This window comes from Trachurus japonicus, chromosome 1, assembly GCF_045865225.1.
Source record: "Trachurus japonicus isolate A0001 chromosome 1, Traja_1.0".
Lineage (NCBI taxonomy): Eukaryota > Metazoa > Chordata > Actinopteri > Carangiformes > Carangidae > Trachurus > Trachurus japonicus.
The window spans coordinates 38,383,821-38,410,742 of NC_140907.1; the positions used below are offsets into that span (position 1 = coordinate 38,383,821).

General features: G+C 44.4%; 1 protein-coding gene across 2 annotated transcripts; it reads left to right on the plus strand.

Moving 5' to 3' along the window:
• The first annotated feature begins 36 nt into the window (after positions 1 to 36).
• On the plus strand, positions 37 to 26,547 carry pus10 (pseudouridine synthase 10). Of its 2 annotated transcripts, none has more exons than XM_085787522.1 (18): positions 37 to 169; positions 2,867 to 2,994; positions 4,193 to 4,519; positions 5,389 to 5,475; positions 5,583 to 5,617; positions 6,878 to 6,992; positions 8,410 to 8,471; positions 10,378 to 10,423; positions 10,605 to 10,669; positions 14,428 to 14,513; positions 14,661 to 14,786; positions 16,371 to 16,427; positions 17,342 to 17,418; positions 17,554 to 17,609; positions 20,673 to 20,790; positions 20,896 to 21,038; positions 24,218 to 24,317; positions 26,240 to 26,547. In XM_085787522.1, the coding sequence occupies exons 2-18, from the start codon at positions 2,869 to 2,871 to the stop codon at positions 26,276 to 26,278; spliced, it is 1,665 nt and encodes a 554-aa protein (XP_085643648.1). In that variant the 5' UTR covers positions 37 to 169; positions 2,867 to 2,868; the 3' UTR covers positions 26,279 to 26,547. The 2 variants fall into 2 exon arrangements, with proteins under 2 accessions (XP_085643648.1, XP_085643657.1); XM_085787531.1 differs by having other exon boundaries at positions 144 to 173.
• The last annotated feature ends 375 nt before the right edge of the window (positions 26,548 to 26,922 follow it).

The following is a 26,922-nucleotide window of genomic DNA, read 5'->3' on the forward strand; positions in this document are numbered from 1 at the left end:
ACCGAGCGGATCGGGGGTTGATTGGTTCAGTCTGGGCTGAGGCGGAGCTGCTGGTTGATGTAGCAACATGCTAACAAACATGCTAACAGACTGACCGGGGAGCTGTGTTTCTGTGTTTCTACTCTCTACGTCAGACTATTGGGTGAATTAAGCGCTGATTCTCTACACGGTGGGTTTTATTTATCTGATCTGGTTCATCAGCCAATCACTGCTCTGACTGGTAGCTTCAACTTCCGCTGTCTTAGCCGCGTTAGCCGAGCTAGCTTAGCATCCTCATGCATGGGAGTCACGCTGCTGCTGCAGCAGCTGCAGGGGAGGAAACTGACTAAACAGGCTGTCACTGTGACTCTCTCTGGAGGTTTTGTGATATTTTGCTTCCTAAACATGTCTTCTTTCAAACTAGTGGCAATAAAACATTAATAACACACAATTAGTTGTTTAATTTACTTCATTTTGCCTGATTGCGTCAGTAAATTCCTCATAAATTCACTAAAAGTTGATACTTTTAGCACAGCTGTACTATTGATTTGAAATTGAAAGGCTTTATTGTCATTATACATCAGTACAACGAAATTATGTTGCTACTCCACTTGGTATACAATCAATAAATAGTAAAATACCGGTAGTAAAAGCAATAAAACAATAACTAGATACTACACTGTATGGGTGTGGTGTAGTTGTGTTCATTTCATATGAATAACTTGATGCTGTGTTGTTCAGTGATCAGTCATGTGTTTAGGATGTCTATTGCTAATGGTTTGATTAGGTGTTGTGTTTGTAAATATCAGTTTCAGATAAAAATGCATGGGATTTCACAATACACAACTTTAAGGCGGTTTTCTCTCAAAAAGGAGTTTTTCTTACACACCAAGATATGAAATACCCATTTCCCTTTTTACAGACCGGTTTATTGATATGTCGTTCATAGCCGGGTTTAAAGTACATTTTATAAAATGTTTTTAATGACTGTAGATGGTAGCCTATTTCCTGATGGCAATAAAGTACTATCTATCTATCTATCTATCTATCTATCTATCTATCTATGTATGGACGTAGCCACAATCCCTTCTGTAAAAGGTTTCTTGTGGAATGTATCAACAAAATGAAACCAAGCTTTTGAATCTGGCATCATCATCCAATGTTGGTGATTCTGTTCTTGGTGGTAGCCTATATGCAAATTAGCGCATATTTAATGAGTTAGGGCCTCATTTGCATATAGAAACATAAAATTCAGAAGACTTGCAATACATTTTTTCTTAGTTTTTATTCACATAACAAACTGGGAAAGTTTCATAGTGATGTCTATTAAAATATCTTTTTTTTTTCTATTCACCGAGGCTGTCTCGCCTTAAGTAGCCTACTAATAGTCAGGTGCAAATATGACTTGACCCCAAAAAAATTCTAACAAAAGGTTTCTCAGCTGTTTTTTATAGTATTAGATGACCTTAATAACATACTAAAAGTTTACCAAAGTTTGACCACTAGAAAGGTGTTATTTTCAAGATGGCGTCCAAGATGGATAGGAAGCCTGGGGAGACACCACAGGTGAATAGGGTAAAATTTTTAATTAACAGATATCACCATGAAACTTCCCAAGTTTATCACTTACATTAAGACAAATATTTTTTGTATTACAAGTTTTGTCAAATTGTATGTTTAAATATGTAAATGAGGCAATATCTCATTAAATATGCGCTAATTTGCATACATTTCCAGAACCGAAAACTGAGCAATGGATAAAGCCACTTTCAAAATTATTGTTTTATTTTGTTGACATACTAGAGTCAGAAGTTTTTACAGAGGGGATTTTGGATATCTCTTTTTATCACTCTGTAAATGAGAAAATACTATCACCAGGCCTAAAAATTCAAATATCGCCATGTTTTTAGGAGTAAAATGTTGTATAAATCAGGCTATGAATGATATATCAACAAACCCCCTATAATACGACATGTGTACCACATTACACATACATAGGGTTGCAAAGGGGCGGAAAATTTCCAGTAAATTTCCGGAAACTTTCCATGGAAAGTTAAACTGGGGAATTTTGGAAAAACTTTCCATGGGAATTATGGGAATTTATGGGAATTAACTAGAAATTGGGGGTAATTTAAACAAGCTGTATCATATCCAAACATATATATATATGTAAGTATTTTGTTTTGTCATAAGCAGACATCCGTGCAAAATAATACAATTAAAAGGACTTTATCAAGTTTTAATTCTTGTTTGAACAATCAGTTCTTTTACTGAACAACAAAAACATGATGAATGTTGAGCATGTGCACGTAGGGGGCGTGGCCTCAGTAGCCCTGCAATAAGCAGTGTGCTGTGTGCATGTGATGGAGGAATAGCATTGATATTCAAGTGCACTTGCATTAAATCTGGTTGTTTTAGCCAAGATTATGCTACAATATGTTTTCCCCAACTATATTTAAGTTCTCTGTTAAGGGCCAACCTTCAATTTTTGTAAATTTCTGATTTATTCCCGTTTATTCCCATATATTCCCGTTTATTCCTATATATTCCCGTTAATTCCTATATATTCCCGTTAATTCCCATATATTCCCGTTTATTCCCATATATTCCAGTTTATTCCCATATATTCCCGTTAATTCCCATGGAAAATTCCCAACTTTGAAAGTTCCCGTAATTTTGCAACCCTACACATACATTACAAACCGCACATTTGTGTATATTTATATGAAATGTGAATAACAGGAACCAGTAAATGTTGATGTTGATGTGTGTGTGTGTGTGTGTGTGTGTGTGTGTGTGTGTGTGTGTGTGTGTGTGTGTGTTTACTGTGTGTGTGTGTGTGTGTGTGTGTGTGTGTGTGTGTGTGTGTGTGTGTGTGTGTGTGTAGCCATGCTGCCCCTGAAGGAGAAGGACCGGCCGGTGGTCCAGAAGCTGCTGTCTGCCGGCTGCTGCTCCCGCTGCATCCTGCGCTTCTGCTGCGTGCGAGTCCAGGCCGCCTACAGACGACCGCCACAGGTCGGTCGGTTTTCTGCCGGTTTTCTCTATTTTTAGTCTTTAGCATTTTTAACATTTATCTGCACACAAATACTGTAGGAGCCTAGAAATGAACATACTCCATTATAAAGTGAACTTAAACCCTCTATGGTACCATGTTGCCCTCAGGCAGCAACATACCACTTTCTGGCCTGTCACATCTCCACAATTCATCCCATTTAATGCTGTAATACTTTAAAAAAGAGAGGAGACCTTAGAGAACCAATAACAATGCTTTAATTTATCACATGACTTTCAAGAAGCCACTGAAACCCTTTTTTACAGACTTTTTCAAAGGAAACAGGTTTGCCATTTTGCTCCACTAAAACGGTCTGAAAACATACAGTAACTTCCTGGAAAAAAATATATTTACACTAATAGATTAGTAAAGTTTAATTTTTAATAGTTCCATGCAATTTATTTACTTATTAAATAATGGAAACTTGTTAAAATGCACCTGTTGCCCCAAAGCAACAACGTACCATTATAGAAAACTGCAATGTTGCCTTGAGGCGACAGTGGACCATTATGGAATCAAAATTGCATTATGAGACTATGGTAGTGTGTGTTTAGGTGTAAATATAATGTTCAAAAACATATAATTCATCATAATTTAGTTTTTATCCTTAATAAATTAGATATTGGATGCAGTAAAGTAAACATCAGGCTGTTATGATGATGATGAGGAAGATGAGAATGAGAATGTGGACGAGGATGAGGCCAGTGAAGGTGAAAGTCTACAGAGACTGGTGTTTCTAATACAGTAGATGATGAACCGTAAATTATGGTACAATGTTGCCTACAGGCAAGACATCCCAAAAACTTCCAGAAATAAATAATTTTTTATATTGAAACATAAAAACACTCCAAACATTTTTTCCCCACTGGCATCATAATGCAGCGGACCATAGAGGGTTAAACCCTTTTCAAAACCTGGACTCTCTGTATGTAAAAAAAGGCGAACAAATGCACATTGCACAATATTAAAAAAAAAAAAAAAATTCAAAAAGAAAAATCGATTTTTGAAAAAGAAATCGATTTAAAAATCGTCAAAAAAGATATCGCGATATTTATGTGAATCGATTTTTTTCTCCCACCCCTAATGATGATGCGTTCAGGGTCAACTCGGTCCACCGGCCGCTCTCCGACCCGTTACCCATGATGCTTTGTGTCTCGACAGGAAACGCTGAAGGAACTTAAAGCTTTCATCGGCCCCGGTGAGGCTAACACTGAGGCTCCAGACGCAGCAGCAGAGTCCACAGGAGGAAACTACAGTTCCCATGATGCACCTGGACCAGAGGCTGCTAAGGAGGAGGAGGAGCAGCAGGAGGAGAAGAAGGAGCAGGAGCAGGAGCAGGAGCAGGAGGAGGAGGAGGAGCAGGAGCAGGAGCAGGAAGAGGAGCAGGAGGAGCCGCCGAGCAAACGGGTCAAAGTGGAGGAGCAGAGTGTGTGTGTGGTGTGTTTAGGGATCCTGCAGGAGTTCTGTGGCCCAACGCAGGCGATGAAGGTGAGAGGAGGAGGAGGAGGAGGAGGAGGGGGGGGGGGGGGGGGGGGAGGAAGGAGGGGGAGGAGGAGGAAGGAAGGAGGGGGAGGAGAGGAAGGAGGGGGAGGAGGAGGAAGGAAGGAGGGGGAGGAGGAGGAGGAGGAGGAGGAGAGGGGGAGGGGGGGGGGGTTGGGGGGGGGAGGAGGGGGAGGAGGAGGGAGGAGGAGGAGGAGGAGGAGGAGGAGGAGAGGGGGAGGGGGGGGGTTGGGGGGGGGAGGAGGGGGAGGAGGAGGAGGGAGGAGGAGGAGGGGGGGGGGGGGAGGAAGGAAGGAGGAGGTAGAGGAAGGAGAGGAGGGAGGAGGAGGAGGGAGAGGGAGAAGTGAGAGGAGGAAGAGGGGGAGGAGGAGGAAGGAGGAAGAGGAGGGAGAGGGGAGGAGGATGGGGGAGAAGGAGGAGGAGGAGGGAGAGGAGAAATAAGGAGGGAGGAGGAGGGAGAGGGAGGAAGAAGAGGAGGAAGTAGAAGGAAGGAGGAGGTGGAGGAAGGAGGAGTAAGGAGGGAGGAGGAGGGAGGAGGAGGAGGAGGAGGAAGAGGAGGAGTAGGAGGAGGAGGAGGGGGAGGAAGGCGGAGGAGGAGGAGGAGGGAGAGGGAGGAGGAGAGAGGAGGAGGAGGAGGGAGGGAGGAAGAGGAGGAGGGAGGAGGAGGAGGGAGAGGAGAAATAAGGAAGGAGGAGGAGGGAGGAGGGAGGAGGAAGAGGAGGAGGAGGGAGGGAAGAGGAGGAGGGAGAGGAGGAGGAAGGAGGAGAAATTTAAATGTCACAATGTGCATATTATAACAGCTGTTTTTTCAATGTGTGTGTGTGTGTGTGTGTGTGTGTGTGTGTGTGTTTCCACAGATCGCTGACACGGTGAAGGCAAAAAAGTACGAGTTCGATTCCCTGGTGCTGTCGGTGTCTCTGCCGCCTCAGCTGTGTGTCCGCGAGGTCGGTGTGTGTGTGTGTGTGTGTGTGTGTTGATCTGTCAACCATCTTTCTTTCATTGATCTGTGATGTCATAATGTGACATCATGTGTGTGTGTGTGTTGCTGCAGTTCTCCTGTTGGCTCCACGTCAAGAAGGAAGTCAGGTAAACCAATCAATCAATCAATCAATCAATCAATCAATCAATCAATCAATCAATCAATCAACCAATCAGTCAATCAGTCAGTCAATCAATCAATCAATCAATCAATCAATCAATCAACCAATCAATCAATCAATCAATCAATCAATCAATCAATCAATCAATCAATCAATCAATCAATCAATCAATCAACCAATCAATCAATCAATCAATCAATCAATCAATCAATCAATCAACCAATCAGTCAATCAGTCAGTCAATCAATCAATCAATCAATCAATCAATCAATCAATCAATCAATCAATCAACCAATCAACCAATCAATCAATCAATCAATCAATCAATCAATCAATCAATCAATCAATCAATCGAGTGTTGTGTAGTGTTGTGTAGTGTGTAGGGTTGCAAAGGAGTGGAAAAATTCCTGTACATTTTTCGGTAAATTTCCAGAAACTTTCCATGGGAAGTTAAACTGGGGAATTTTGGAAATATTCCAAATTGGAAACTTCCTATGGGAATTATTGGGAATTTATAGGAATTAACTGGAAATTGGGGGTAATTTAAACAAACAATCATATCTAGGGTTACAAAGGGGCGGAAAATTTCCAGTAAATTTCCAGAAACTTTCCATGGGAAGTTAAGCTGGGGAATTTTGGAAATATTCCAAATTCCAATTAATTAAAAAACTAAAAAACATGATATTTCAACAGATTTATTAGTGAGTAGAACTTTATCAAGTTTTAATTCTTGTATGAGCAATCAATTATTTTACTGAACAACAAAAACATGAATGTTGAGTAAAATGTTACCTCCCCCCCCCTAAATTCCCTGTTAAGGGCCAACCTTCAATTTTGTAAATTTCGGATTTATTCCCGTTTATTCCCATATATTCCCATTAATTCCCATATATTCCCGTTAATTCCCATATATTCCCATTAATTCCCATATATTCCCATTAATTCCCATATATTCCCATTAATTTCCCATATATTCCCGTTAATTCCCATATATTCCCATTAATTCCCATATATTCCCATTAATTTCCCATATATTCCCATTAATTCCCATATATTCCCATTAATTCCCATATATTCCCGTTAATTCCCATTAATTCCCATATATTCCCATTAATTCCCATATATTCCTGTTAATTCCCATGGAAAGTTTCCAACTTTGAAAATTCCCAGAAATGTTGCAAGCGTAGTGGTGTGTGTAGTGTAGTGTGTGTAGTGAAGTCACGTGTGTGTGTGTGTGTGTCCTCAGAGAGAAGAGCCAGGTGCTGGATAAGGATGATGTCATCCAGGTGAAGGAGGCCTTCAAGTGGATCATGCAGGGGCTGGTCGCCAAGGAGCTGGGGGGCGTCGCCGTGGTGACCAAGGTAGGTGGGAGGGGCCATGGTGACACACAGGGGCTGTGTAAATCTCCCCCTATCACGGATGTAGTTCACTAACTATATAGTGTGTTCGCCATTTTGTAGTGTTGTTCGAATTCTCCGCGATTAATTTCATCCACTATGTAGTGGATGACAAAACACCCACAATGCACCGCGACATTGAGTGAACAAGCGATGTACACTACTTTCTACTCCCGTATCCCACAATGCAATGCGGTCGTGTTTTGCCAGAGAAGAAGAGGAAGCTAATTAGCATGTTAGCTACGATTTATTTAGGCAATTTACCAATAAACTCCTCAGACGTATTTGCCTTGGCTCCGTTTGCCTGAGCAGCAGGAGTTGGGCAGCAGCATCCCAACATTAACAGGCAGCATTAAATCAATCTAATTAAGAAACTGTAGTAGAATGTAGTAAATACGATCTGACGAGCTAAGCTAATAGCCACAGAGCCGCTAACGGCTCACGGTCGGGACACACAACAGTAGTCCACCAAACCAAACCTCCGATATTTCAACAGTTTATTGTCCGAGTAACACAACCACACAGAATCACATCCTCAAATGTTCCCGCAAGTGTCTGGTTTTTATTATTTTATTTTAATGTGTCCGGTTTGTTTCATACATCCATGGTTTGTTTACATGATTCTCTAATTATATTATAGCGAACAATGGAACTGTGTATTTCTTTTCCACATAAAACCTCTTATAGGCCGTGAAAATAGGCCGTTTCTTTGGGTCTGTTCACAACACTGTATGTTGTAAATCTCTGGGCAGGGCTATTATGGGCTGGCGTTGCTAACGGGAGGAGTGCAGAGAGTCTTCTACTGCAATTAAAGTACTTAGGGGCTATTTGGAGATCATACAACCCCACTTTAAAAAAAAATGCTACTATCCCTTTAATGTTTCAATCTACATTTTGTAATAAACAAATTATAAGTATAATTTGATACACACACATAATTTGATATGACCAAGACACCTAAAAACAAAAACAGTTTATTGTCCGAGTAACACAACCACACAGAATCACATCCTCTAATGTTCCCGCAAGGGTCTGGTTTTTATTTGTATGTGTCCGGTTTGTTTCATACATCCATGGTTTGTTTACATGATTCTCGCTGTCTGCTTCCGTCACAGCAACACCTGGCGCATCAGCTGACGCAACCACGTCCAGAAAATTACCGTCTAGTGTCTGAATTCCCCTCCCGTCGTTCTCTACATCGTGTACATGATGTAGTGGATAGGGAGTGAGTGGATGATTTCGAACACAGCCCTAGACACACTGACAGAGAGGAGGAGCTAATAGTGTGTGTGTGTGTGTGTGTGTCTGTGTGTGTGTCTGTGTGTGTGTGTGTGTGTGTGTGTGTGTGTGTGTGTGTGTGTGTGTGTGTGTGTGTTTGCAGAGTGCGTTCGAGGTCGGCGTGGAGTTCACACACTCGGCCTCAGACTCAGACTGTCACTTCCTGTGAGTATCAACACACACGTCACCGCCCGATTTGCATCAGCTACGTACGGCAGTATGGAGCCATTTCCCTGACATTAAAAGTTGGCATTGAAAACAGAATTTGGCATTGTAATAAAAGTTGTATTGACACTGAAAAAAAGTTGTATCGGCATTGAAAAATGTTGGAACACAGGCATAAAAAATACAATATTTAAATTGGATTTTTAAAAATATATTATCATGTAGTTTTCAATGTCAGTCTTCAGATTTCTTCTCCATGCGTCCCTAGCCCCTCCCCTCAGACCCCCCCCCATCCACGACAAAACCCTGACAGTAACTTGGCATTGAAAAAAAAGAACATTGAAACAGAAAAAAATAAAACTGAAAACCAGTGAGACTGGGGGAAAATGCAGTGTAAAAAAACACACTGAATAAGATGGACATGGTGAAAAAATCTGAAGACTGACATTGAAAATTACATGATAATATCTATTTTTAAAAAAATCCAAATTAAATATTGTATTTTTTATGCCTGTGTTCCAACATTATTCAATGCCGATACTTGTTTCAGTGTCAATACAACTTTTATTACAATGCCAAATTCTGTTTTCAATGCCAACTTTTAATGTCAGGGAAATGGCTTCATACGGCAACTCCACTTGGACAAACTTAGTTGAATTGACTTAGGATCACTGCCCTGTGTGCGTCGCCACGGTTTATCCTTTTATTTAGAAAATAAAAACTTTATTAGTAATGTAAACTGAGGGTTGGTTGAGGTGGTCTGGATCTTGATGCTCAGAAAACAGGAACAGAGGTAGAGACTTTTAGTGTTTACTCTCGTCTTTTCTCGTCGGCCTCATCACCATGACAACCACACACAATCACTATACCACAACACGGCTGTCTTGTGACGGACGTCCGCGTTCGTTTTTTTTTTTGTTTTAAATCATTTTCACAGCACCGTATTTTAAATGTACAGAACTTTAAGCAGACTTCCGCTTGTACACAAATCAAGCAGCGCCCAAATGAAGTTTGTCCAAGAGGAGTTGCCGTAGACAGCGGTCCAAGATGGCGGCCGGTCTGCGCAGGATTGTCAGGATTGGTTTCTACTTCCTGTTTGACCTTTGACCTCACACACCTCCTCCTCCCTCTTCATCTCTTCCTCTCCCTCCCTCTTCATCCTCCTCCTCCTCCTCCTCCTCCTCCTCCTCCTCCTCCTCTCTCCTCCTCCTCCTCCTCCTCCTCCTCTCCTCCTCTCCTCTCCTCCTCCTCTTCCTCCTCCTCCTCTTCCTCTCTCCTCTCCTCCTCCTCCTCTCTTCTTCCTCCTCCTCCTCTCCACCTCCTCCTCCTCTCTTCCTCTCCTCCTCCTCCTCCTCCTCCTCTCCTCTCTCCTCCTCTTCCTCCTCTCTTCCTCCTCCTCTCTCCTCCTCCTCCTCTTCCTCCTCCTCCTCCTCCTCTCCTCCTCCTCCTCCTCCTCTCTCCTCCTCCTCCTCTTCCTCCTCCTCCTCCTCCTCTCTCCTCCTCCTCCTCTTCCTCTCTCCTCCTCCTCCTTCCTCCTCCTCCTCCTCCTCTCTCCTCCTCCTCCTCCTCCTCCTCCTCCTCCTCCTCCTCTCCTCCTCCTCCTCCTCCTCCTCCTCCTCTTCCTCCTCCTCCTCCTCCTCCTCTTCCTCTCTCTCTCTCCTCCTCCTCTCTGTCCTTCCTCCTCTTCCTCCTCCTCCTCCTCCTCCTCCTCCTCCTCCTCCTCCTCTCCTCTCTCCTCTCTCCTTCCTCCTCCTCCTCTCCTCTCCTCCTCCTCCTCCTCCTCCTCCTCCTCTTCCTCTCCTCCTCCTCCTCCTCTCCTCTCCTCCTCCTCTCCTCTCTCTCTCCTCCTCCTCCTCCTCCTCTCCTCCTCCTCCTCTCCTCTCCTCCTCCTCCTCCTCCTCCTCAGAGCCTCCACGTGTCCCGACTGCTTCAAACCCACCAAGAACAAACAGGTGAGGACGTTCTTCATCTTCATCATCATCATCATATGTGTGTGTGTGTGAGGTGACGGTGACCAGACTTTGTGTTCCTGTGTGTGTGTGTGTGTGTGTGTGTGTTCCTGTGTGTGTGTGTGTGTGTGTGTTCCTGTGTGTGTGTGTGTGTGTTCCTGTGTGTGTGTGTGTGTGTGTGTAGTCGGTGTTCACCAGGATGGCCGTGGTCAAAGCTCTGGAGAACGTCAGTGAAGAGAAGTTCCTCAGGTCAGTGACGTAACCATAGCAACACGCGTTGTTTCTGCTCCGGTCAGAAGGTGTCTCCCCTCCCGTTTCCATGGCGATCTGCCCCGTTAGAGAGGAGGAGGAAGAAGCTCGTATGTGGAAGTAGAGACTGATGACTTGTATCATCAGAACAGACACGTCCTGTGGTTTCAGCCTCCATTCATATTTAACGGGGGGGGGGGCATACCTGACAGGGTTATCGTACACTCTGATATACATAATCCGATGAGTTAGTCAGTTTATCGTTTTCAAAATTCAAGAAAAAAACTGGTGTTTTTAGTCTAAGTTCTGCCTGGTGTTGCTAAAATGCATTAAAATCCAAATATAGAAACACGGTATTTCAAATTAATGTTTTTATTTTTATTTATTTATTTATTGGTTTATTTGGAATGGGACCTCACATATTCATGAACATACAAAAAAAAACAATTAATTGCTGTAAATATGTCGGATTTAGCTGGAAAGCTAATTTCCATCCGCGGTCCCATGGTACATAATTAAATAAAATTACACTCAGACATTTAAAACGATAGACAATTAACCTCCATAGGGTGTTTAGCAGCAGTTACAATTACAATGTTGCAAATTACTCAGCAGGTGGCAATGCTAGGCGACGCATTGCCACCTGCAGAGAAAGAAAAGAGAAAAAAGAGAAAAAAAATAAAACAAAATAAATAAAAATAAATAGATAATAATGCAGGTGACAATGCTAGGCGACGCATTGCCACCTGCAGAGAAAGAAAAGAGAAAAAAAATAAAACAAAATAAATAAAAATAAATAGATAATAATGCAGGTGACAATGCTAGGCGACGCATTGCCACTTGCAGGGAAAGAAAAATAAATAAATAGATAATGAACAAGAACCAATAATAATAATAGAGAAATAGAAATAGAGAAATAGAAGAAAGTATACTTTTCTTTTTTGGCCTTTCACGCCTTTATTTGATAGGATAGTTGAGAGACACAGGAAATGGGAGCAAAGACGGTTTATAAACCAAGACCCCCCATGACGAGTCAGCTTCCTGTATGCATGGAGACTAGCGGCAGCCTTGAGTGTATTGACTCCAATGGGAAAATTGAACGTGAACACAGATTATGGTCGATCCTTTCGCCCCACAGTCACTGAAGTAAATTTTGGACTCATTTTTCAAAAGCCACATCTCTTCACACACACGTTCACAGAACGAGGTGGGGTGACGGTTGCCCACGTCCATTTAGGAGACACGCATAGGGATAGGGCCACTCGACGCGGGAATCTAACCGGGGTCGCCTGCAGTGACGACTATAGGACGAATCTCCTTGTTGTTTACAACTACTTCCTGGTAGAAAACCAGCATGAGAACAATAGTGACGGACGAGAGTTTCACTATATATATCTACTTTTTCATGTTACTATATCACCGTTTAGACTAATCTGATGTTTGTAAAGTCTATAAAACCAATGATTGGACAGACATTACTATTTACGTGTGCACATTTTTGTAATTAGTCATGGTAGATTAGCCGGGCTAACGGTTAGCTACCTGTTTAACTTTAATAACTCAGTGACTCAATAAACGCTCCATGAAAAAATATTTTCTCCAGCGGATATCTGAGTTCCAACATGACTGAGCTAACTGGAGTAGTTTCATGTCGTGTCCCACAACGGGAGGGTTTTAACAGCTGACGTCCTGCTGTTAGCTTAGCTACCGCCGTTAGCTTAGCTACCGCCGTTAGCTTAGCTACCGTTAGCTTAGCTACCGTTAGCTTAGCTACCGTTAGCTGTCCCTGTCAGCTGAGCCACTGATGCTTTCTAGACACCGTGATTCCCCCAAACTGAATAAATACAACACATAGCAACACAAAACACACACACAGAAATAGTAATGTTTCTTCAATCATTTCAGATTTGTCTAAACGGTGATAGGGCGTGAAAAATATGATATATAGCTAAACTCTCGTTCGTTACTATTGATCTCATTCAAATTACGTGCTGGTTTTCTACCCGGAAGTAGAATGTAAACAACAAGGAGATTCGGTCTATAGCCTCAACACATGGGGCAGGTGCTCTACCAACTGAGCTAAACAAACACCGCTCCAGAATTAAAGGGACAACGAGGAGTTTCTATTTGGTTATAAAAAAGTCTCATATTAATGTGGATGAATCTCCGCTACCCACACTTGTTAATGGGCCCATTTTTGTTAAATATATGGTTTTGTCTCTATCGTTATTTTGTTATTTTAATTAATGGTGGAAATGCTGGGCGAGCCGACCAGCGTTTCCTTTCGCAGCGAGTCATGAGAATAACGTCGCCGCTGAATCTCCGTTTATGGTGGGAACTACGACGGTATGTGATCGTCTTCCAACCTCTGACTTTAATTCTTGATGAATGAAAACATGAGTCTGTCTTGCGCCGGTCAAAGAATTTCACGGTGCGGAGGCTCATGAATGTAGTGTGGAAACACTTCACTTTTACAAAACTCCTGGTTGTCCCTTTAATAGTGCGTTCAGGCTTTTTAACCCGTAAGTCACGACTTCAAGTCACCAGTTACGAGTTTGTAGCGTTCCAGGCAAGTTACGAGTTACTAACTGGGAACTGGGAGGAGATCGATCTAGTACGAGTTCACAGGTGGGAAGTTACGAGTTTGGGGTCATTCCTATGTTCCCTCAGCCCTATGTTCCCTCATTTCTAACTTTTGTTGTCAGAGAAAATTAGGCCCTATGTTCCCACAGCCCTTTGGTCCCACCATTGGTTGGGTTTAGGCAATGAAGAAAGGAGTTGGTTAAGTTTAGTAAAAAGACCCGGTAGAGGCTAGACAGGCCAGATAGACAGAGTCCAGATAGGTAGAGAGAGTCCAGAGGGAACATAGGGCTGAGGGAACATAGGGTAACCATGGGAACAGGTCGGAAAAACACGAGTTATGGGTTGCCTGGAACGCACCATAAGTATACTTTCTATCCACCACTTTATTTTCCCATGATCCATTGCGTCCGTAGTAGCATTCTAGCGAGCGGCTAACTGGTAGCGTTAGCGGCTAACTGGTAGCGTTAGCCGCCGGTGTAGGCACCAAATGTGGGGGCTCCGGGCTGCCAAAACCGTTTTGACTAAATCTGATGTTTGTTAAGTCTATAAAACGAATTATTGAACAAACATTACTATTTCTGTGTGCACGTTTTTGTAATTAGTCATGGTTAGCGTAGTTGTTAGCTTTGCTGCTGCTGACAGCTAAGCTAACAGCAGCAGCAAACTAGCATCAGGACGTCAGCTGTTAAAACCCTCCCGTTGTCGGACACGACATGAGACTACTCCAGTTAGCTCAGTCATGTTGGAACTAGGATATCCGCTGGAAAAACATTTTTTTTCATGGGCCGTTTATTGAGTTATTGTTTATTGACACTGCTAACGGCTAACAGCTAACGGTTAGCCCAGATAATCTTTCCGGTGGAATGGAGTGTCATGGCGACACCCAGCGTCATTCTCCGGAAAGTGGTGGATAACTACACCTAAATCCACTGCAGGTGGATACAATATTTAATATTCATTATTCTTTTGTGGTTATTACACCATGTGACCTTTCCAGGGGCCTCAGTCTAACCAGTGTTAAAGAAAAAAAGTTCAGATGTCATTTGAAATGACATAAAACCAATGTGAATATGAAATTAATATTTAAAAAAATCCAGTGCTTTAAAATCAATAGTTTAATAGTTTATTTTCATTGATGTAAAGCAGTGTTTTATCTGTCACTGCCCCGTACACAGACACTCCCCCTGTCCTCCGTCTGCTCCGTCCAGCTGCTGCAGCCTCCAGGACGTCCAGTGTCTCCACGTGTCCGTCTTCATCGCAGGTAAAACACAACACACGGCTCAGCTGGAGTCGAGACATCTCCTCCTCTTCTTCATCTTCATCTTCTTCATCATCATCATCATCTAACCCTAACCCTTTTCTTCCTCCTCCTCCTCCTCCTCCTCCTGCTCCTCCTGCTCCTCCTCAGGCCGGTATAATAAGTTTTGCCGTAGCCTCCCTCAGACTCCCTGGGTGATCGATGGCGAGCGGCGGATGGAGTCGTCGGTGGAGGAGCTGATTGGCTCTCCGGTCCTCGCCGCCTTCAGGGCCGACGGTGAGTCTCAGGCTCCGCCCACTTCCTGTTTCCTGTTTGTTAAACACCAGAGCGGCTTTTTTATGCAAATGAGAATGACTGAGGCATCCTGGGTAATTTAGGGGCAGCGCCCGGCATCCCTCCATTGAAAAGTTCAGCCTAACTGTCTTGACAAACTAACTAACAAAAAGTTGTCTATTAACAGGCTGTTTACAGACAACACTGAGCCAAAACCTCCCCGGTGATTCCACCAAATACGTGTAGATGTCTGGGTCAGACATTTCTGGCCACTGTGTGGAGTCATTGATCACTGTGGGAGGCTAAAGGAGCATACCGCTAGATTCATTCATTGTCATTTTTCAAGATAGCGTGAACGGTGGGTTTCAAAGAGGGTGTCAAAATAATTATGATACATAGTGCTACAAAAGAAACACAAAATAAAACATTCAAATTGATTGTTAGTTAGTCTACGCTCCATCAAAACACAAAAAGCCACTGAATGCAATTTAAAAATGCCGGGCACTGCCTCTAAATTACCCAGGATGCATCAGTCATTCTCATTTGCATAAAAATGCCGCTCTGGTCTATAGATAGCTTTATGTCACATTTTCATGTCACTACATCACCGTTGTGACTACTCTGATGTTTATGAAGTCTATAAAACGAACTGTTGAACAAACATTTTAGATTAGCTGGGCTAACCGTTAGCTGTTAGCCGTTAGTAGTGTCACTAAACAATAAGTCAATAAACGCTCCATGAAAAAATATTTTCTCCAGTGGATATCCTAGTTCCAACATGACTGAGCTAACTGGAGTAGTTTCATGTCGTGTCCCACAACGGGAGGGTTTTAACAGCTGACGTCCTGGTGTTAGCTTGCTGCTGCTGTTAGCTTAACTGTCAGCAGCAGCAAAGCTAACAACTACGATAACCATGACTAATTACAAAAACGTGCACACAGAAATAGTAATGTTTGTTCAATAATTCGTTTTCTAGACTTAACAAACATCAGATTTAGTCAAAACGGTTTTGGCAGCCCGGAGCCCCCACATTTGGTGCCTACACCGGTGGCTAACGCTACCAGTTAGCCGCTAACGCTACCAGTTATCCACTCGCTAGAATGCTACTAAAACCGACTTCCATTGTGGTGTGACGCAATGGATCATGGGAAAATAAAGTGGTGGATACACGTAGAAGATGCCTCTGACGCTGCTGTCCATTAGAACGATGTGTCAACGCGGCGGCCATCTTGGGCAGGGGGAAGCCGTGTCTATCAACCATTAAAATCGCCATAACTCACTGAATATTCAACTGATTTTCAAGCCATTTGGTTTGTTATAAATGTCAGACATATATTTATGATTCAACAATGGAAAAATGTAATGCATATATATTTTTTATGTATTAAACATACACTTAGATACTCAGACACACACCCACATGCATAAATACACTGAAATGTGTTCTACAAGGGTCTGACGTTTATATGTCAGGTCAGAAACTCGACCCAAGATGGCGGCCGTGTGCATCATCTACGTGTATCTATCTGTGGTGAAACACCTGAGGAAGTAGAAGTGAAACCATCCTAAGAGTTTGTGTTGTTGCAGGTTTTAACTTCTCGTCGTCTGGACGAGAAGACGTGGACGTCCGCACGCTGGGGAACGGTGAGAAACATTAATATACCTTTATTCATTTATAGTTTTACTTTAAAGATTTGACTTGACCGGGCCTCGGCGAAGCCTCCTCCTCCTCCGCGCGCAGAAGCCGAAGAAGCAGCCTCCTCCTCCCGAGACGCCTCCTTCCGCTCTCCTCAGAAGAGACTCCTCCTCCTACGCGCCGTCCTCCTCCTCCTCCACCGTCCTCCTCTCCTCCTCTCATCCACTCCTCCTCCCTCCTCCTCCCCCTAACCGCCCTCTCTCCTCCTCCTCCTCCTCCTCCTCCTCTCCTCCTCCTCTCCTCCTCCCCCTCCTCCCCCTCCTCCCCCCCCCCCCCCCCTCCTCCTCCTCCTCCTCCTCCTCTCTTTCCTCCTCTTCATCCTCCTCCTTCCTCTCTCCTTCTCCTCCTATCCTCCTCCTCCACTCCCTCCTCCTCCTCCTCCTCTTCCCTCCTCCTCCTCCTCCTCCTCCTCCTTCCTCTCTCCTTCTCCTCCTCTCCTCCTCCTCCTCCTCCTCTCTCCTCCTCCTCCTTCTCTCTCCTCTCTCCTCCTCCTCCTCTCTCCCTCCTCCTCCCCCCCCCCCCCCCTCCTCCTCCTCCTCCTCCTCCTCTCTTTCCTCCTCTTCATCCTCCTCCTTCCTCTCTCCTTCTCCTCCTATCCTCCTCCTCCACTCCCTCCTCCTCCTCCTCCTCTTCCCTCCTCCTCCTCCTCCTCCTCCTCATCCTTCCTCTCTCCTTCTCCTCCTCTCCTCCTCCTCCTCCTCCTCCTCCTCTCTCCTCCTCTCCTCCTCCTCCTCTCTCCTCCTCCTCCTCCCCCCCCCTCCTCCTCCTCCTCCTCCTCCTCCTCCTCCTCTCTCCTCCTCTCTCCTCCTCCTCCTCCTCCTCTCTCCTCCTCCTCCTCCTCCTCCTCCTCCTCCTCCTCCAGGTCGTCCCTTTGCGATGGAGCTGCAGAATCCTCACCGCTCCAGACTGAGCAGAGCCGAGATGAAGCAGCTGCAGCAGGTTCAGTGTTCATCTCCTCTCTCTGGTCACATGACCTCATGACCTCATGACCTCATGACCTCGTGACCTCGTGACCTCGTGACCTCAGCAGCAGGTAAATGAACAGGTGATGACAGTCGTGTGTTTGTGTTTCAGACGATCAACGACTCATCAGAGAAGATCCGGGTCCGAGACCTGCAGGTCGTCTCCAGGTAACGGCTCAGAGGTCAGAGAGGTCAGAGGTCAGAGGTGGGAGAAAAAAATCGATTCACATAAATATCGCGATATCTTTTTTGACGATTTTTAAATTGATTTTTTTTTTTTTCCAAAAATCGATTTTTTTAAATTGATTTTTTTTAAATATTGTGCAATGTGCATTTGTTCGCCTTTTTTACATACAGAGAGTCCAGGTTTTGAAAAGGGTTTAAGTTCACTTTATAATGGAGTACTATGTTAAAGCACAAGTAAGCGATCCGGTGGTTTTGTCTAACTTCTTGTCAGTTCCCTTGGCTGCACACACAGAGAGGACTGCCCCTTTATGCCAGGGTTGCCAACTCTCACGCATCTGGCGTGTGTCACACGCTTTTAGGTCCTGTCTCACGCTCTCACGCCACTCAAACAATTCTCACGCCAAAATCAAGCGATTCGGCAAAAAAAAAAAATTAAAGCAAGCTTTGGCTCTCATCGATAGGCTCTCTGATTGGTGTGCGTGATGCTTATCCGCGTGTCGATTGGACGGCTGCTCAAGCCTGTGATCACAGCACAGTAGGACGGGGAGTTGTCGATCCGCGACCCCCCCCCCCCCTCCACCAACAGCGGCACGGTGTTGAAGCCTGGACCCGACTTGGTCCGAATCCGATGGCCAAAAAAAAGAGGGAGAGAGCGAAGCCCGAGACACAACCTGACCTGACCGAGTTGTTTTCAGACTGAACGCGGCTCGAACTGACGCCTGCGGTCGGGCTGGTTGGGCCAGTCCGTTGAAAACTATAAAATCAAGATGCAGACTGGGTAGCCCAAAAGTACAGCCAGGCAGCTCAGTCCAGAGAGCAGAGGAGAGAGAGACAGCGCAGCAACAGGTGTGTGTGTGTGTGTGTGTGTGTGTGTGTGTGTGTGTGTGTGTGTGTGTGTGTGTGTGTGTGTGTGTGTGTGTCAGTGTGTGCGTGTGCGTGTGTGTGTGTACGTCTGTGTGTACGTGTGTGCGCAACTGCGCATGCATGCACGTGTGCCATACCTGCAAACTCTGAATGGGTGTTTATTATAATGTTTATTACAGAAGAGAAACACACATTTCAGGACCTGACTTGTATCATCAGGCTGTAGTAGAAGACTGAAAATCACTGGACATGTCTGTTCTGTCCTTTCATATATTAATAGGCTCAATAGGCTGGTCCAGGCCAAAAGCCACAGCTCCCCACTAGACCAGTTTCATACACTCCAGCCATACAATGATAGGAACCACAGATCTGCTTTTTTTCCCTCTTATCTGAAGCAAATGTTGTGTTTTCCCTTTATTTTCTTCTCAGAGTACACCAGAATGCTTCAAATACATGTTAAAATCACAATTTTTTTCCTGGGGGGGTGCCCCCAGACCCCCCTAGAGGGATATATTTTGTCACCTATTACACCTCTAGCCTACTCAGTTTGCAGGTATAGTGTGTGTGTGTGTGTGTGTGTGTGTGTGTGTGTGTGTGTGTGTGTGTGTGTGTGTGTAAGAGAGAGAGAGACAGAGAGAAAAACTACAATAAACATAACTATTATTATTATTATAGACAGCCCCCCCCCCCCCCCCGCCAACAGAATCTCACTCCAGCCCAGGACCAAAAGTTGGCAACCCTGCTTTATGCCGTTCTCTCTCCTCATTGGATAAAACTTGTAGGATACAAGGAAAGTTTTCTCCTGGGCTCAGAGCAGAGCAGAGTGACTGACAGACCCGTGTTTCAGTCCAAACACTCTATAGAAGTGATTGCTGTCGGAAGATATTTAAGCAATATCACAAGAGAGCCCTGCTGTTGTACTGTATATCAGCACGGCTGTGATTTGGTCGTAGGCACGAGGCCGCAGATAATCACACCGTGCTACGACAACATTTTAGAACAGTAATAAACTACAAGAGATTATGATTTGTTTGTTTATTTAATCATTTATTTGGCTCCGCTAACAGAAATAGTTCTGCAACTGGAAGGGAGACGAGGCTGTTGCCAGGCAACACATAAACATTTCCTACTAGCTTGCTACTAGCTACAAGCTTTTCTACCGAGCTGCTTCAGTGCTGGTTCTGGTTCTGAGCCCGTGTCTGATCAGCACCGGAGCAACAGGACCAGCGTGAAGACACAGAGACGTTATCGATACCGTATTACATTTGTTTATCTGCTATGTAATCATTATAAACACAGCTGAAGCTAAGTAAGCTACGTGGCTAACAACAGCTAACGCTAATATCAAAACACATCGCCGTCAAAACATAGCTGCCCCCGCTGCGATTTTTTTCCAGCCGGGTTTAGTAGAGATTTATCTCCAATTAGACGGACCAGGTCAGGTCCAGGTTTTAATGTTCAGGTTTCTAACTGTAGCAGCAGCAGAGAGATGGGGCAGCTCCTGTATGGGGAGCGTAGCTCTGACTTAGCTCCTGTCCAGCTGAACAGCGGAGTGATAACGTCCGTAAAAAGTCCCAGTGCTGTTATACTGTATACCAGCACTCATGGAACGTCCCTTGTCCAATCAAATTGCTCGGTTGGGACCGGTCGGAACTAACTGTTGTATAAAACTATTTAATACTTATATTAACACAAACATTCACCTTACTTCTGCTTTAATTTTTTTTTTTTTTTTAAGTATATTTTTTGGTGTTTTTGCCTTTATTCGACAGCACACAGTGAGATAGACAGGAAAGGGGGAGGCAGAGAGAGAGGGGGAATGACATGCAGGAAAGGTCTGCCCGATGCGGGATTCGAACCGGGGACACCTGCGTTGAGGACTGTAGCCTCTACATGGGGCGGCCGCCTTAACCACTGCGCCACGCACCGCCCCAAACTTCTGCTTTAATTTATAGGCTCCTACAGTGTTTGTGTGCAGATAAATGTTAAAAATGCTAAAGACTAAAAATCAAGAGAATCGGCAATATCGTAGAATCGCAATTTAAATCGAATCGCCATCCAAAAAATCATAGAAGAATTGAATCAGGAGAAAAGCGTATCGTCCCAGCCCTAGTCACAGGTCAGAGGTCATCGGTCGTGTGTGTGTGTGTGTGTGTGTGTGTGTGTGTGTGTGTGTGTTAGAGAGGCGATGAGCAGGATGAAGGAGGGCGAGGAGGAGAAGACCAAGTCCTACTCCGCTCTGGTCTGGACCCAGAAGCCCATCGCCAGGGACGACATCAGCTTCATCGACGACATCAAGGTCGCCACGGCAACAACACACACACAGTAACACACACAGTAACACACACACACACACACACACGTAGACGTAGAGCTGCTGACCCTGTGGTTGTCGTGGTAACAGGAGCTGACCCTGGACCAGAAGACGCCGCTGCGCGTGCTGCACCGCCGAGCTCTGGCCGTCAGACAGAGAAACGTCCACAACATGGAGACGGAGCTGCTGGACCAGCACCACTTCAGACTGAAGCTGAAGACCCAGGCCGGCACGTATCCTCTCACAGCTGGTACAACATCTGGACTAGGACTCAACATCTGGACTGACTGACTGACATAAGTTGGGTTTCCATCCACCTTTTCTTATGCGCATTTTGTGAAAATGCGCATAAATACTTGAATGGAAACGCCAGAAATTCGAATAAAGGCAGTAAATGCGCATAACAGTTTATACGCTTGGAGGGGGTGGATTTGTCAGCGTATCGAATAAAGGAAATGCGAGTTTTTGTGATGGAAACAGATTATGCGAATTGAGGCAGAGTTTGTGGGTGAAGCTGCTGGACTTCACCCAGCGACTCGTCTCTGCACCCCGCGACACAAACGCGCTCCGTCACCCATAATCTTTTGTTTATGACGGTTAAGACTACACAAACACACGCCGTAACATCGTTATGTAACGTTATCCACCGCTACATTTATTGATTTTTCACCGGCTTCGTATGTAAACAGATGCACATGGAGGAGAGGAGCATAACCAAAACAGAGGAAAAGCGAGCGGACTTGCACAGTTCCCTACTGTCTTTCTGTGTAAATATCTCATGTTACAACATGAAAACCTGCGTCTTCAAGTGCGGCCTATATAATATGTACAGTATTTTCTTTTAAAATTTAGCTGGTGCGGCTTATACAGGTGCGTCTATAGTCCGGAAAGTACGTAAATTGTCCATGATGTTGAGTGTCAGCTGAGTGTCAACTGTTGGATACAGTCACGCTCTCTTATGACGTAATCTCACGGTGCACTCCTCCTAATCGCAAAACAATAATGAATGGAAACGGTCATAAATTCGCTTTGCTTTTTGCGCATTTTTACAAAATCCGCTTTTAAATTCGATACGACTTGGATGGAAACCCAGCTACTGAGACTGAGACAACATCTGGACTGACTGAGACAGACACAGCTGCTGGACCAGCACCACTTCAGACTGAGGCTGAAGACCCAGGCCGGCACGTATCCTCTAACATTTCATTTCATTTCATTTCATTTCTTTATTTATTGAATTGGGACACTGCACATTCATCAACACTGACGCATTAAGCATCAGTGTAAATGTGCCGGACTTTAGCACAACTGCTAAATTTCAGCCGCAGTCCCAAGGCAGGTTTCTAAAAAACATAACACAGAATTTTAAAACCTTGTGATGACAAGTCGTCATACAGTGGACAATTACAAGACAGAGCACAGACTGACAATATCAAGGCAAAACAGACGCAGACAAACAAAATAAGAACAGACAAATTTGACCCACAGTTAAAGAACAATATACCATACATGCCCGGGAACAGACATCAGTTTTAAACAGTATTTAAACTATATGAGTGCATGTCTGATTTGTTTTTAACCACATCTGGTAAACATCTGGACTAGGACTCAACATCTGGACTGACTGACTGACTGAGACAACATCTGGACTGACTGAGACAGATGCAGCTGCTGGACCAGCACCACTTCAGACCGAGGCTGAAGACCCAGGCCGGGACGTATCCTCAACATCTGGGGATGGGTGGTACCGACCAAATTGCCTTAATTAAGTACCGAGGATCGATTCACGTGAAGTCAAACGATTCCACATTTCGGTTCCTGAACGCAGCTTTGCTTCGCTTCGCGTTGCGTCAGCGAGAGTCGATTCAGTCTGTGTCTGTGTGATGTGAATATCTGAGCCCGTCCACACACACGTCCATCATGTGACATGAGGAGCCGTACCTCCAGCCCGTTGCTCTAAATCACCGACTGAAAAACAGCCGCCTGTCCTTTAAAAATGAAATCGTGGACCATAATGAATATTGTAATCACAGCGGTGCCGTTCAATTAAAGGGATAGTTCACCCTAGAATGATATTTCGCTCATTATCTACTCACCCTCATGTGGACTAAGGGCTGGAAGAAGTTTCAGAGTCCTCCGTCCCTTCTCTGAGTTACAGGGGGTCTCAGCGTAGCAGTGCATGTCCATATAACGGTTGCAAAGGGACACCGGAGCTCTTCGTAAAAAACACACACAAAAAAACATCCAAATACCTCCATGATGCTCGTATGTAATGTCCGTCTTGTGCTGAAGCCCCAAATTGCGTAATTGTCCCGAAAAAAATTAAATAAATCTATATTTTAAGCTTGTTTGTAGCGGAAGCTTCTCGAAGCTCCTCTTCCTGGTCCGTCCAAATCTCGCGTGATTTGCGCCGGCGTCAGTGCGGTTACTGCGAATCACGCGAGATTTGGACGGACCAGGAAGAGGAGCTTCGAGAAGCTTCCGCTACAAACAAGCTTAAAATATAGACTTATTTAATTTTTTTCGGGACAATTACGCAATTTGGGGCTTCAGCACAAGACGGACATTACATACGAGCATCATGGAGGTATTTGGATGTTTTTTTGTGTGTGTTTTTTTACGAAGAGCTCTGGTGTCCCTTTGCAACCGTTATATGGACATGCACTGCTACGCCAAGACCCCCTGTAACTCAGAGAAGCCACGGAGGACTCTGAAACTTCTCCCAGCCCTTAGTCAACATGAGGGTGAGTAGATAATGAGCGAAATATCATTCTAGGGTGAACTATCCCTTTAAGTCCTCATCACGGAAAGGGGACGCGTGAAACGAGGACAAAGTCTCCTTTCCCGGCGTAAAACCACGTCAATATTCTTCGGCAACGCTTCACATGGTGCAGAGTTTGAGCTGCTCCTCAGTTTCACTTGTTTTGTTTTATCTGACACAGAGCTTCCTGAGGCTGTAGGAGTCTCTCCATGTTTCTCCTTCTGCCACAGTAAAACAGGAACATTTACATTTTTTCAGACAAGACGATCGTCTCATTAACTATTCGATTTTTTTTTTCATTGAATGAATATTTGAAAACCATTGCCCGTCCCTAAAACATAAAATACTCTTAAAGGGTTAGGGGTTGAGATGTTGTTGAGAAATAAATATTCAAAATTAAAAAGTTTTGAATATTTTTTTATAGATCAAATAACTTTAATCACCACATAAACACAAAAAGTCCTTGTGAACCAGTACAGAGTATCGGTTCAAATGTGAAAGGTTCTCATCCCTACTCACATCTGGAACATCTGGACCAACTGAGACAGACTGACACAGACACAACACCTGGACTGACTGACAGACTGAGTCACAGACTGAGTCGTATCTCCCACATCTGTCCCAGATGTTTCCTCCTGACCTGCAGCTCAGCTACATCAAGGAGTTCGTCCACGGAGACTTTGGACGGACGAAGCCGAACCTGTGTGACCTCCTGAAGACCGAGGTGGACATCCTGGAGCTGGACGTGGAGGTGAGACACCACCAGGCTGCTGCAGGGCATTCTGGGTAAACTAGTCTGCTGCTGCAGGGCATTCTGGGTAAACTAGTCTGCTGCTGCAGGGCATTCTGGGTAAACTAGTCTGCTGCTGCAGGGCATTCTGGGTAAACTAGTCTGCTGCTGCAGGGCATTCTGGGTAAACTAGTCTGGTTGTTTCCAGTGTATTTATTAGAAAGCATTGTCACTACCTGATTTGCATCGCTGCCTGATTAGTGACGGCTACGTACGGCAACTCCACTTGGACAAACTTAGTTGAATTGACTTAGGATCACTGCCCTGTGTGCGTCGCCAGAGACGCTTTATCTTTTTATTTAAAAAAAAAAAAACTTTATTAGTAATGTAAACTGAGGGTTGGTTGTGGTGGTTTGGATCTTGATGCTCAGAAAACAGGAACAGAGGTAGAGACTTTTAGTGTTTACTCCTCTCGTCTTTTCTCGCCGGCCTCATCACCATGACAACCACAAACAATCACAACTACCACAACACTCACTGAATAAACGAGTCATTTTCACAGTACAGTATTTTAAAGTGGAGTTGCCGTAGGCAGCTGTCCAAGATGGCGGCCGGTCTGCGCATGCACAGACCGGTATTGTCACAAATTGGGTAGCGACAAGCAGCAGCAGACGATGTTTATCTGCTGAGGAGAAGCCGGGTTTTTTTTCTTCTTCCTGCTGGTTGTTGCCCCTGGTTACAGCAGGTGTTGTTGTTGTTACTGTGGGAACACAGTTCCCTAACCAAGGGGGCAGTTCTAAAAACTGCGGGTGCGTTCCGATCGACCTGAAGTTCCCTGCGCAGTGGACTACACAGGGTGTGCCGCCATGTTCAGTGTGGTTCCAAACCGCAGGGAGCAGTTTGAAGGGAACTGTGAACTGTGCAGGGAAGGAGTGAACAACGGTTCCTCACTTCGCCCAGTTCACCGGATGTTGACAACCGATATTACCCATCAGCCATTGCGGTCCGTTTACGTGCGTTACGTAAATTGGTAGGGCTAACGGTTACCTGTCTAACTTTAATAGCTCAGTGGCTCAATAAACGGTCCATGAAAAAATATTTTTTCCGGCGAATATCTTAGTTACAACCTGATTGAGCTAACAAGAGTAGTTTCATGTCGTGTCCGACAACGGGAGGGTTTTAACAGCTGACGTCCTGGTGTTAGCTTAGCTGCGTTAGCTTAGCTGCCACCGTTAGCTTAGCTACCGCCGTTAGCTTAGCAACAGCCGTTAGCTTTCCTGTCAGCTGAGCCACTGATGCTTTCTACACATCCTGATACCCCCAAACTGAATAAATACCACGCATTGTAACACAAAACTGCTTTGCTTGTGCACACAGAAATAGTAATGTTTCTTAAATAATTTCAGATCTGTCTAAACGGTGATAGTGGCGTGAAACATTTTGAAACTTAAAAACTTTATTTTTGAACTCGACCGGAAACAGCTGTGACGTTGCAGGGTGTTCCGATTGGTGTAATATCGGTTAAATGAAGTTTCCTACGGCAGATTCCCTGTGCAGGGAGTAGGGAGTAGGGGGCTCTGTCCAAGTAAACTGTGGATCGGAACGCAGCTTGCAATCCCCTCTTCTTCCTCTGGGGGCTGGCTCCAGAAGGGAGCAACTCCAATTGAGCCCCATGTTAAAATAGCCGACTTTACAGCTTAAAAAAACATATTTACAGCCTGGTACATTTTATTTTTTTGGTCTCAACCGATAGTTTCTACCCCCGCACACACTCTGAGGGGGGTGAACTTTTAAAAAACTCTTCCGTTTTACTGTTATTAGGTTTAAAATTCTAGCCAATTAGACTGCTGCTTCGAGGCCAATTCTTTTTACAGTCTATGGCCCTGACTCTCTCTGGTCTCTGTGTGTGTCTGTGTGTGTGTGTGTGTCCCTCTCTGTCTCAGTCCGTGGACGTGGACTGGCCTCCCGCCGTCCCAGAGTGACCAAGCCGGGACCGAGAACGAGACCTGGACCGGGATTTGAAACAGGAAACAGCAAAACGTTCATGTTCTGGTTCTGAGGTTTTTTTAGTTTTAGTTTCGTGGAGACGAGGACGACGACACCGTGTGTGTGTTTGCTGGTGGAGAAACATCCAGTGACTCTGGTTCAGTGTTTGTGTTGCGACGCTGTGACTCAGCAGATTCTACCAGGAGCTACGGTGGCCCCGAGAGGCCAAAACACACACACAGACACAGGGCTTCATGTTTAAAGTCTGATGCAACCTTGTTTTTTTTATTTCCTGCGTTTTTGATTTGTGGAAAAAAATAAAAATGTCTTAAGAATAAAAAACAAATGGTTCAGTGAGTTATTATTATTTTATTTTAATCTCTTGTCAGTTTGTTGATGTAATACTCTTTTCAGCCACAAGAGGTTGATCTGCACCACTAAAAACTCTTCTCTTGTGATTTTTAATTTCTCCTTTCACTCATTCTAATTATATATAAATAAAAAATATCATAAATAGATGCTAAACTAATATAAAAGCTGACTCAAAAGAGGAAATATTTATTTACCATTTCTTTTAAATGCCTTTCTAAACCAAATCCTTTATTCATATAAATGTTTTTATATCTAATGGATTTGCTGC